Source organism: Mastigoproctus giganteus, chromosome 14, assembly GCF_048544385.1.
Source record: "Mastigoproctus giganteus isolate SK-2022 chromosome 14, ASM4854438v1, whole genome shotgun sequence".
In the NCBI taxonomy this organism is placed as follows: domain Eukaryota; kingdom Metazoa; phylum Arthropoda; class Arachnida; order Uropygi; family Thelyphonidae; genus Mastigoproctus; species Mastigoproctus giganteus.
The window spans coordinates 110682384-110695047 of record NC_143588.1 but is presented as its reverse complement, the minus strand read 5'-3'; the positions used below and the strand labels follow the sequence as shown (position 1 = coordinate 110695047).

The 12664-nt window shown below is 37.8% G+C and overlaps 1 protein-coding gene across 1 annotated transcript; it reads left to right on the top strand.

Annotated features, from left to right (window-relative positions):
• The first annotated feature begins 298 nt into the window (after positions 1-298).
• LOC150075551 (uncharacterized) lies at positions 299-10666 on the top strand. The gene is made up of 2 exons (XM_090388545.1): positions 299-390; positions 9607-10666. The coding sequence occupies exon 2, from the start codon at positions 9728-9730 to the stop codon at positions 10664-10666; it is 939 nt and encodes a 312-aa protein (XP_090244671.1). The 5' UTR covers positions 299-390; positions 9607-9727.
• Positions 10667-12664: the final 1998 nt, after the last annotated feature.

Genomic DNA, 12664 nt, shown 5'->3' with positions numbered 1-12664 from the left:
AACTGGGGTTTACACATTCAGTGTGTGCGTTTGAGAGAGAGAGATAAGTGCCAAAACAACTAAGGTTATGAGGCGTCAGCATATTGTAGCTGTAAATTACTTGTCTGTATCGATTTTCCTGTCTGCTGGAAGAAAAACCAGAATTTCTGAAAGAAAAAAACAACATGAAACACTGCTTGATAATGACTAACTCAGCCATTTTGTAAAAAGCCCATAACAATTCCGCCTTGAGGTATGCACCATATAAACAAACCATTGAGAGGGCGCTTTATCACGAGTTCTATGATGTCGCAGCGATTCGTGTGTGTTATAGTTTTGGCCATTTATTTTTTCGCGGAATATGTTATCATGTTTCTTGAATACATTAGAAGATGTCGTTACATCTGTCCAGTAAGTTTTATCGTATGCTTTTGTTCATTTGTTAAGTTTGTATTAGTGTTAAAATGGCAAAATGATGCATGTAAGCTAAGCTAAGCTTAGCTTAGCTTATGTATCAATTGACGTAAGGAGGGGGATTTAACCTCAGGGGCTCACGTCTGTTGAGTATAGGCTTGGCACACTCAGGGTTCTGAGCTGGATATCATCATTCTTCTCTTTCTTGGTGAGTCCTCTCACTCCTCACCCTCCCTCCCAGGGTAATTCAGATTTTTTTATTTTTTTATTTTTTTATTTTTTTTGGCCGGTGAAGCATAAGCCTCAGGCTTATAATGATAAAATAATAATAATAATAAAATTCTATGTTTGACAACATTAATATGGAAACCTCCATCCAATTATATGTGTTGGGAGGATTGTCTTTTCCTTTTGTATGTTTTTGCAACCAGCAGTATCCAAACTGCCTAATTTATGCAGTAGTGTTATTGCAAACAACAGGCTTTGTCATTACAGTGAGTTGCATTGGTGCTCACAGGACTTACACGACAGGTGTCCTGTCTTACAAAACACCTGACCTGTCATTACAGGACAGGTGTTTCAGGACTTACTGGTGTACCAGTAAGTCCTGAAACAGGCTGTCAGATCAATGTCTCATCTTCTAAATAGATGGCCATTGTTTGAAAGTTGTACAGTATAGGAAAATTTATTGCATAGGTAAAATTTGAAATTTATACTTTTTTGAGATGTTGCTATTCAGACAATGAGTCATGTGGTAACATGACACGATGTGAAATAGTTCTAGTTGAATTGAAAGCTTATACCCCTGCAAAGAAGGTGAATTTCAGTATTAAAGAGTCCATCCTTAAAGACCATTCAAAGATGTTTTGCAAATAAGCAAATTTGTGAATAGCAAGTTCTCAAATATGGAGGGTAGGGGGGGTGTACTTTTAAAGGTGTATATGCAGACAAAAATAATATATTAAAGTCTGTTTAAAAGTGTAGTGTTCACTGATGCTCTGTGATGACATTGAAAACAATCCCTCATTATAAAATGGATTACATTTTGAAATGATGGCATGAATTCATGTATATGAGAGACATAAATTCATACCTACATGAGAGAAAATAGTCCTTACTAGTACCAAACTGCCTTTTCAGTAGTTCTTAATTTTCAGGGTTATTTATTTATTCCCATGTAGATGTGGTGCCTTTTTGTATTTACATAACTTTAAAAAAAAAAAACAAAAAAACTACAACCTTTGTATGAATTTGACAATTTTGTAATGGTACTGTGTGTTTTCAAGTAGTAGTAGTGGCATGTGATGCAAGAAAGCAAGTGTATGAGCTTATACAGCATCAGCCAAAAAAAAAAAAAAAAAATCACACCATGCCCTACAAATACCTGTTCAGTTCCTCCTTAAATTTATTTAACCTATCAACTTCCACAACGACAGATGGAAGTTTGTTCCAGCAATTAACCACCCGCTGGCTAAAGGCAAATTTCCGCACATCTATTCTACATCTGTCTTTTCTTAATTTGAATTTATGCCCCCTTAGGTTTGTAATCTGAACAAGTGGAAGGATCCCATCAGAATTCAGCGTGCTCAACCCATTCAAGGCCTTATACACCTCAATCAGATCACCGCGCAGGTGCCTAGTCTCCAACCACTGCAATTTGCAGAACTTAAGCCTCTCTTGGTAAGAGAGGCTTCATTCCCCTCACCAATCTTGTTGCCCTTCTCTGTACACGCTCAAGTAAATCTACATCCTTCCTAAAATGAGGCCTCCAGACCTGTACGTCTGGAGGCCTCATTTTAGGAAGTAACTCAAGGCATGGCCTGACCATTGCCTTATACAGAGGGACAATCACCTCCTTATCCCTGCTAGCAAAATTCCTATATATCATTGACAAAACCCCATGACCTGCCCTGGCAGCCTGTCTGCATTGCTCAGAAAACTTCATATCTGCCTGCACAATTACTCCCAGATCTTTTTCATTTTCTACCACCTTAAGTGTAGTACCACACAGTTGGTATGTTTCTCTGGGGTTACTTCTACCCATATGCAGTACTTTGCATTTGTCAAGGTTAAACTTCGGTTGCCACTTCTTAGCCCATCTGCCCAAATTATCTAGATCCTGTTGCAGTAGCACACTGCCATTACTGTCATTAACAACCCTGCCAACCTTTGTATCATCTGCAAACTTCAACACTAAGCCTAATATAACTTCATCAATATCATTGATAAATATACAAAACAACAGTGGACACAAAACAGAACCCTTTGGGACTCCACTAATAACATTAGTCCACGAAGAGCAGCACCCATTAATTACCACCCTCTGTCTTTTCCCACTCAAATATCCTTTTATTCATTGTAGCAACTTACCTTTAATACCATTCTGCTCCAATTTGTAGGCGCCTCCGTAGCCAGGTGGGAAGGAGCAGCAGTGCATAGCACACGCTTCTTGATTAGACCGGGGTTCGAGCCCGTCGCCACCAAATATGAAGGATGCGGAAAGGTCAGGGAATGACCACCGCATATCCCGGAGCAATATGGCCTTAGTTGCTAATGCTCCTAAAAAAAAAAAACCAAAAAAAAAAAACAGCTCCAATTTGTACAATAGTCTTCCATGCACAACAGTGTCAAAAGCTTTCCTGAAATCCAAATATATGATATCAAAATTATTTTTTGCATCCAGTTCCTTTGTAACCACATCATAATATCCTATCAAATTTGTCAGACAAGACTTTCCCGTAACAAACCCATGCTGTGTCTGAATTATTGCTGCAGTCTTGTCTAGATGATCCTGCAATGCACCTTTAACCAGTGACTCCATTATTTTATCTGAAACAGAAGTTAAACTAACTGGTCTGTAATTACTCGTGTCACCCTTCAATCCCCCTTTGTGAATTGGGGATACATTTGCACATCTCCAGTCCGTGGGGACCTCCCCTGAGGCCAAGGATGGTCTCATAATTATGGCTAAGGGTTTGTTTAGTTGCTTTGCCACCTTCTTTAATATAACTGGATAGATCCCATCCACCCCAGGTGCCTTTCTTATGTTTAACTTCAACAATTTCTCCTCCACTTTGCTTTCAGTTATTACAAAATCATTAAGCACACTGCTACAATTTGATAACCTTCTTCCATTTTCAAATTGTAATAATTCCTCATGTGTGAATGTAGATGCAAAATACTCATTCAGTTTGTTTGCTATCTGAGCAGGATCATCAACAGTCGAACCATCGATATCCAGTGGACCAATCAGATTCATCCCCTTCCTTTTAGAGTTTATATAAGTAAAGAAATCCTTGCTGTTTTTCTTAGCATCTTTTTCCAAAGATTTCTCGTAATCTGCCTTCGCCTGCCTAACCTCCTTTGTGACCTGATTACAGACTAGCTTATATCTGTCATAGGCTTCTGAGTCGCTTGATAATTTATATGCATCCCATGCATTTTTCTTCTCTGTCACTAGTCTCATTAGTTCATTTGATAACCATTTAGCCCTAAACCTTGAACAATATTTCTTAATAGGTATGAAACTTTTAGTAGCATCCACGATTAATTTCTTGAATGCTTCCCACTTAGAATTTACTGTTGATAACATTGTCAGTTGATCCCACTGTACAGAATTTAAAAACTGTCTGAGATCACTGTACTCACCTTTCCTTTACCCCTGATGGTAATTATATCTTTAAGTAAATCCCACATCAGAGTACACTGTGATCACTGCCACCTAGTGGTTCCTTTATCTGCAAATTCTTAATACATGAATGAACACTGCTGATAACCAGATCAAGAGTATTACCCTCTCTGGTTGCCCTCAGATGATTACCCTCACTGATGCTTTGTGATGACATTGAAAACAATCCCTCATTATAAAATGGATTACATTTTGCAATGATGGCATGAATTCATGTAAATGAGAGACATGAATTCATACCTACATGAGAGAAAATAGTCCTTACTAGTACCAAATTGCCTTTTCAGTAGTTCTTAATTTTCAGGGTTATTTATTTATTCCCTTGTAGATGTGGTGCCTTTTTGCATTTACATAACTTAAAAAAAAAAACTACAGCCTTTGTATGTATTTGACAATTTTGTAATGGTAATGTGTGTTTTCAAGTGCATTGGTGGGACTAGGCTTTCTAATATATGTGTGCCCAATTATTTTTGGCACATTCAGTATAATATCCAATTGTATATGACAATTGAATTTTAAAAATAAAAGTCCTTTATTGTGTGTGGTGTTTTAATTTTCATCAGGTTTTTTTTTTAGAAATTTATAAATAATAAAAACTTAATTCACTTTTAACAATATTAATGCAGAAACCTTCATGCAGTTGTTAAAAACTGCATGAAGAATTAAGAACTACTGTTTTCCCTTTTGCATGTTTTTACTGAATTGCCACTGCTGGAACTGATGCACAGTACCCTGAAAAGCACAGGGTTGTTAAAATTAAAGTATCCCTATGTAGAGGTCTCTGGAGCAAGTTCTAAGGCTCATACTAAAGAGAAATTTGGACAACAGGTACAATAAAGAATGCACTCACCATTTATTGGGAAATAAAAATTAGTTGCAAAATTTTTCACTGTATGGCGTGTAACGATCTTAGTTACGATTATGCAAATAACGTAAGTTATTGCCACAGCACCATTACTCAGCTCTACTGTACTGTATAAAAGCAAAAAAAAATTTGCATTGCCAACAATGTTGCAAGAAAAGGCACTATTAGTGAAGCTGTACTATCAGAACAGCAACAATGCAACTGCGGCTATCAGAGAATTCCTGCGTCAGAAGTGCATAAAGCATGGACCTTTGACTGTTTGTGCTGTCTGCAAAATGATTGCGAAATTTGAAGTGACATGACATCTTGCTGTTCAACCAGGTAGAGATCAAAAATGAGTGATCTCCTCTCGTGTTGAAGATGTGGCTATGGCTGTCGTGGATTTATCAAGTCGATCTCCATGTTGTAGCGCAAGTGTGCCAGCTGTTTCTCGTGAAGTGGACATGCCGTATTCCACTATAAGGCTAGTAATGCATCAGGTGTTGCAGTACTATCCTTACAAGACGCACATGCTACAGCAGCTAAGCATGGTGATGCAGATATTCATTTCATATACACACTTCAGTTTCTGGCATGAATGACAGTGGATATCACTTGGCCATGGAACATCCTTTGGAGTGATGAAGCCCACTTCTGCTTAAATGGACAAGTGAATACGCACAACTGTCGCATTTGGGGAACAGAAAACCCATAAGTTATCCAAGAAATCCCATTGCATTCTCCAAAAGTGACAGTGTGGTGTGGATTTACAGCCACATTCATGATTGGGCCATATTTTTTTGAACAGGGAACACCGACTGGACTCCGCACCTGTTCCATCACTGGACAGCGATATTATGAAATGTTGGCAAATTTCACAATACCAGAGCTGCAACAACGTGGGTGCTTCAGGATACCATATTCATGCAAGATAGTGTGCCACCCCACATCCGCCGTTGTGTCCAAAAATTGCTAAGGCAACACTTTACAGATGAATGGATCATCGACTGTTGTTTCCAGACATCTTGACCACCCTGATCACCAGACCTCACCCCATGCGACTTCTGGTTGTGGTATCTTTTTGAAGAACCAGGTGTATCGGGGAGGATGTCAAACTCTGACAGATCTAAAGGACAACATTAGACGTCGTGTGCTGGCTATTCCAGTTGACATGTTATGTTCTGCTGTAGAAAATGCTGTTCTTCGAATGGAAACTGTTGTTGACCAAAATGGAGGATACATTGAACAATTGTAGCACTGTTCAAGTGATTTGTATTGCCACAGTGCCATATAGTGACAAATTTTGTGACTAATTTTTTTTTCCAATAAATGGTGAGTGCATTCTTTATCATGTATATGAGAGATATATATACATGATATACGTACCTGTTGTCCAAATTTCTCTTCAGTACGAGCCTTAGAACTCGCTCCAGAGCCCTCCACATAGGGATACTTTAATTTTAACAACCCTGTAGAAGGGGTGATTATGAGGCTTGTTGTTGTAAGGTGCTTATGAAATAAAGTTATATTGGCTGTATTACAGTTGCTAAGAGCATAAACAGGCACATATGTATACTTCCTTATACACTAATGCTAGGAGCATAGTAAAGAAATTTGAAGAATTTTTATCATAAAGTACCTCCGTAGCCGAGTGATCAGGAGCGGGAGTGCAGTAGCACACGCTCTTTGAGTAGACCGGGATCCAAACCCCTGACTGCTGAATACGGTCGATCTGCCAACCCGCACTGGACCAGCGTGGCAGATTATGGTCCATTTCCCTCAGCATGAATTGTTGGGGAGGCATCCATCCTGCAGTGGGTTGATAATGGCTGCACTTTACCGTTGCTAAGAGCATACACAGGCACATATGTATACTTCCTTATACACTAATGCTGGGAGCATAGTAAAGAAATTTGAAGAATTTTTATCATATACATCATGAACTGCTGATGTCGGAATATCAGAAATATGGTGCCACTCTAATATAGGGGATGCAGAAGTTGAATACAATGAGTACAGATAGGATGAGCATGACAGGAGGAGATGATGGGAGTTATGCTTTTGGTTAACAGTACAACCAGCAGCAGTACATACTTTACCCATGCTGCTGCTTTGGAGAAGGCTGAGGGCTAGAGCCGCTGCTTTGTCCTAGAGAAAATTATTCAGTTTTTTCATAAATATGGAGTTCATTTTATTTTTAATTGAGTCTCTTTGACTGAAGTCAGATGCTCCCTCAGCTCAGAGTACACTCTGACCAGTAGATGTTGGTTACCAGCATAATACAGTAGTTCCAGAGCTGTTGCAACTTTGTACTGCAAAGTAATTTTGTATGTTACTGGCGGTATCCAGGGTTCCCCCTATATCCGCCGTGTGTTAAGCGTTTATTTTTGCCAGCAGTACGATAAAATTCCTCTAATTTAAGAAGAAAAAAAAAAACTTTAAACTTTAGACTTTAAATTTTCTTTTCTAGGAATAATTTTTTAACTTTAATCTAATCCGTTTGGGTTATACTTATTTGTATTTTAAGTGTGTGTAGTGTGTTGTTCCTGTTGTGTGTGGCTGGCATCTGGCATTTAGCAGCAGGGAGTCGAGGGCAAAATGTGCCCCAACCCCCCGCTCCCATCCCTAGCCACGTGAAGGCAGCCAGATTCTACTTCACTAATTACAGAAGCGGGGACACCCATGCTCCTTCTCGCAGGGCACAGTCCTGACCTAGAAGGGGCACGCGTGAGGTTTCATTGCATTGTCCCCTCCGGCGGGGCCCAACCCGCCCAGAGTGGACGTGCAATTCAATTATACCTTTCTCTTCCCTTTCTTTTCCTTTTCTCTCCTTCCTTTTTTCTTTTTAATTTGTAAATTTCTAAATTTAAAATTCTAAGGTTATTCCAATTTATCCCAGCACCAAGCTCTCGCAGGGCTCATCCTGGCCTAGAGCTTGCGCCTGGCACTTTGTCATTTGTCCGGGCTCCCACACTTGCTGCAACTTTGTACTGATGTTAATGGTAGTTGAATGTCTCTTCTTGGAACTATGTAAATAAACATCCATCTAGTTCTAAATAGCCATTTTCATTAGGGTTGCCTTCTCCCATTGAAATCCAGTAAAAAAATGAAATTAAAACAACTATTTTTTTTTTTTTCCAGACAGCAGGAGTTTAACTGCATAGTTAATGCAGTTGTCACAGCCGAATGTTCAAAATGTTGTTCAAAAACAAATAACTCCAAAAGGTTAATCTGCCATTTATTTAAAAATGTGATGCTTCTTTTGGCAATGTCATTGCATCACCAAACAGTTCATCTGCCAATTGCATTACTTTCAAACTGCATTTGAAAGGAGAACAATACTTGGGCAACTAATTGTGAAGGCATCATTTGTTCTACTGTCAGCATTAAGACCATTATATTGACAAAGCAGTTTAAATTCACTTGATTGTAAAGTGAATTGTTCATCATTGACCATTTGGAAATAGTTCTTGATGTCATGTACAGAATATTGGAAAGAAATTCACCTTGCAGTCTGAAAATCAAAATACCAGGAAGAAATAATTTCTGGGAACAGGTAGTTGATTACAGGGACAGTCCCCAGAAAATGGATAGGGTTATCTGATAATCCTAATTTTCACCCCTGGATGTGAAATGTACCGGTTAAGGGCAGACTTCTGAAGTTTATTGTTGTTAGGAATAGTAAATTGATTATGAATCATATTCTCTTTTTTAAATATTGAAACCGTATTGAATATCCCATTGTATCCTGGCATTTATTCTACAGGATGTCTCAAAAATACATGGCATAACTTCAGGAATGAGTTCCTCATATTAGACAATAAAAATATTTTATATCAACATAGGTCTGGAAATGCTTGGTTCCCGAGTTATTAACCGGAATGTCTTATCTCCCGCAGGTGATTTCCTTCATCACAAGGTAGTGACAGAATCTGTTGGTTTCCATTCCAACCATGTACTCAAATCACGAGCAACAGGATATGCACTTTATGTACGGTTTGGCGGATGGCAGTGCTCTGGAGGCTCGTCGTTTGTACCATGAAAGGTTCCCAGAACGAAGGTGTCCAGACAGGGAAACATTTGAAGGTATCCATCTCCGCCTTTGTGAACATGGCACCTTTACACCTTGTGCTGCCGACAGAGGACAACATCCAAAATCTCCTCTACTTCAGGAGTCGTAGATCTTGGTCGTCTTCTGTCGGCAGCACGAGGTGTAAAGGGCCCACGTTCACAAAGGCAACGATTGTGATACCTTCAAACGTTTTCCTGTCTGGACATTTTCGTTCTGAGAACCTTTCATGGTAAAACGATGAGCCTCCAGAGCATTGCCGTCCGCCAAACTGTACATAAAGTGCATATCCTCTTGCTCCTGATTTGAGTACATGGTCAGAATGGAAAACCACCAGATTCTGTCAGTACCTTGTGATGAAGGAAATCACCTGTGGGAGATAAGACATTCTGGTTAATAACTCGGGAGCCAAGCATTTCCGGAACTATGTTGATATAAAATATTTTTATTGTCTACATATGAGGAACTCATTCCTGAAGTTATGCCGTGTATTTTTGAGACACCCTGTATAGCAAAGCTGATTATTTACATACTTGTCATTTTTAAAATGAAAGGATATTTCCATTGCATAAGCTATGTATAACTCATTTTCTTCTTTCTTTTTTTTTTCAGATTCTCCTAGGAGAATAGTTAATTGAATTATTTATTAACAAAAAGAGAAGCATCCATATGTGCAGAACGGATAAGAAGTCAACTATATTGAAGAGAATTTTTATCCCAAATCAGCAGGCTGATGATGTCATCTAATGACACTAATGAAGATGCTTTGCAAGAGGAAAATAGTCTTCCAAACAATATAACAAAAACACAGGAAAGTTTAATGCTGCAAGCTACAGATGACCAGAATTCCATTGTCCAAAATGGAATTTCTGAAAGGAATGGTGGAAAGCCACAGGTGAAATGCAACATCTCTTTCACCTTACCGTCAAATACACATCAGCAGAATAATCTCCAGCTGTCTTTTACACAAGAAAAATCCTTCACTTGTAAAATATGTGGCAGGGCATTTTCAAGGTCAGATAATCTCAAAAAACATTCATTGGTTCACACTGAAGAGAAACCATTTTCATGTGAAAAATGTGGCAGAGCATTTAAAAGATCAGATTGTCTAAAAACACATTTATTAGTTCATACTCAGGAGAAGCCATTTGCTTGCGAAATATGTGGCAAAGCATTTTCATTATCAGCTAATATGAGAAAACATTTGTTAGTACACACTCAAGAGAAATCGTTTGCTTGTGAAATATGTGGCAGGTTATTTGCATTATCTGGTACTCTAAAATCACATTTATTGGTTCACACAAAGGAGAAACCCTTCTCTTGTGAAATATGTGAAAAGGCATTTTCTAAGTCTTGTACTCTGAAAACACATTTAAAAGTTCATACTCAGGAGAAACCTTTCATTTGCGAAATATGTGGCAAAGCATTTTCAGTATCAAGCAATTTGAAAAAACATATTTTGGTTCACACTCAGGAGAAACCCTTCCCTTGTGAAATATGTGGGAGGGCATTTTCAACATCAACAGTTCTAAAATCCCATATCCTAGTTCATACTCAAGAGAGACCCTTCTCTTGTGAATTATGTGGGAAAGTATTTTCACGGTCAAGTAATGTGAAAAGACATAAGTTAATTCATGCGAAAGAGGAAACCTCTTGTGAAATATCTGAATAGTTACTTTTAAAAGTTATGAAAATATCTGTAGATTCACGTTTGACCTATCTCTGAAATATATGGTCACTGAGGAAACTTGCTTTTAAGAAAAACATACACAAACAGCATATTTTGCACTAAAGCCATTTTCAGTAATCTAAAAAGTGTCATATTCTTTTGGCAAGAGTAACCTCCCTTGTATACAATTCGTAGACATCACATAGTACTGTTGTTGCACTGTTTCTGTGCATGTTTAATTATTTTGTATTCACAAACTTGCATCATTCCCCTTAAATCAATGAATTGTATGTATAAATATACAATTAACTGATGCAAAGAAAATGATCCTCTCAATTTCATTCATAATATGCATTTAAAGCTTGAGGTTTCATATCTTCATCAATTGTATGCTATCAGCTCTGTTGCCTTAATCTAATCTATGATTATTAGTTAATGAGCTATTTTACTACAGTTATCGAAGCTACACAAGCTGATTAGCTAATAATCGTTTGTCAGTAATATCTTAGCACTTTCGCTGCTATCTGAATGTGAGAGAACTTGTTTAATGTGCTATCAATATGAAGTGGGTTGTAATCAACAGTTCAATGTCCCCAGCATTCCAAACGTTCCTATATCAAACGTTCCTAATTGAAAATTAGAAGTTTGGAATTAATTACTAAAAGTGAATGTTTACTTTTGAGCTGAGTTATCAATTAGAACAAATCTTAAAATTTTATAAAAACTTATTCTTGTACATAAACCAACATTAATACAAGAAAACCAAATAAAGCTGTGCCAAGTCTCTAAACAAACACCAAGCATTACTGCAAAACATTCAGTCAGTGTGCCAATACTGAGTAGTCGTTAATTTCATGTACCTTTTACATTTACGGCACTCATTGATTCACTGTTTAGTTTATGAATGACTGCTCATATGTTTTACAGCACACCACTTGGGTGTATTTTGAATGATTTATGTAGTATAACACAATGCTCAGTCATCTTTTTTTATGCATACGTAATAATTTTCATTTATTAGCTCTGATAATTACAAGCTTGCCCTGAGACAACTAATGGAACAGTTATAGGTGCTTACATTATATGAGAACAAACGTTTTTTTTTTTTTTTTTTTTTTTATGAAAACCCCAAACACGAAAGGTATCAAAACCTATAGTACTTAGTACCGTGCATGGGTTGAAGGAGAAGTATGGGGGGGGGGATTCCGGAAACTTTGCTCTAGAGACTAAACATGGGTTTCGCCACTTCAAGCCTCCAATAAGCAAAGTGGTCGTTTGTAATATAGTACAACTCAAGGAATACAAATAAATTAATAATGCATGAAATGGCCAATACATGATATTGCAGATGTTAACACTGCTGATGTAATCAATGCAGTTCATGAGCACAAAAAGCTGGATTTACATGGTATGTGGAGTCAATTGCTGTTTCTGAGTCAGATGACAAGATCATTTGTGCATTGCTGTATCATTATGGCCTTTGGAGTAGGTGATTCCAGTAATTCTTATTCTGCCTTAAGATTGTAGATTTGAATCTGAGATTTTCCTAGAGCAGTACATGTTGGTTATCTGGAGGAGAGCACTCACAGAGTGGTTGATGGTTTCTGAGTCAGCAGAGTCTGGCTCAGAAACCATGGGATGAAGCGATTAAGCTTAGAGGTTTGTGGATGAGCATTCTTTTATATTTCAAAACAGTGCTTACATTCTTTTGCCGTTCACTTAGAGATATGAGCCATCAGGGCTGCGCACTTCGACATATTTAAATTTTAACATCAATTCTGTAGCCATTAGAAAACTTAAAAAAATTAATGCAATGAGACACAACACATTAGACAAAGGCAGCCAAAATAAATTAGCACCCTCTGAATGCAGCGAATGTGTTAAAGAAAAACACATTTTTCTTTAACATATGAAACTCATCACTATTGGAAAATAAAGAATACCTTGTAGAAATCTTGTCTTAATCTTAATGCAGAATAACCAATTCAAATTTCAGCTGTC

What these genes read in the sequence shown, in the direction of transcription:
- LOC150075551 (XM_090388545.1), top strand. Translation starts at nt 9,728, where the DNA reads ATGATGTCATCTAATGACACTAATGAAGATGCTTTGCAAGAGGAAAAT.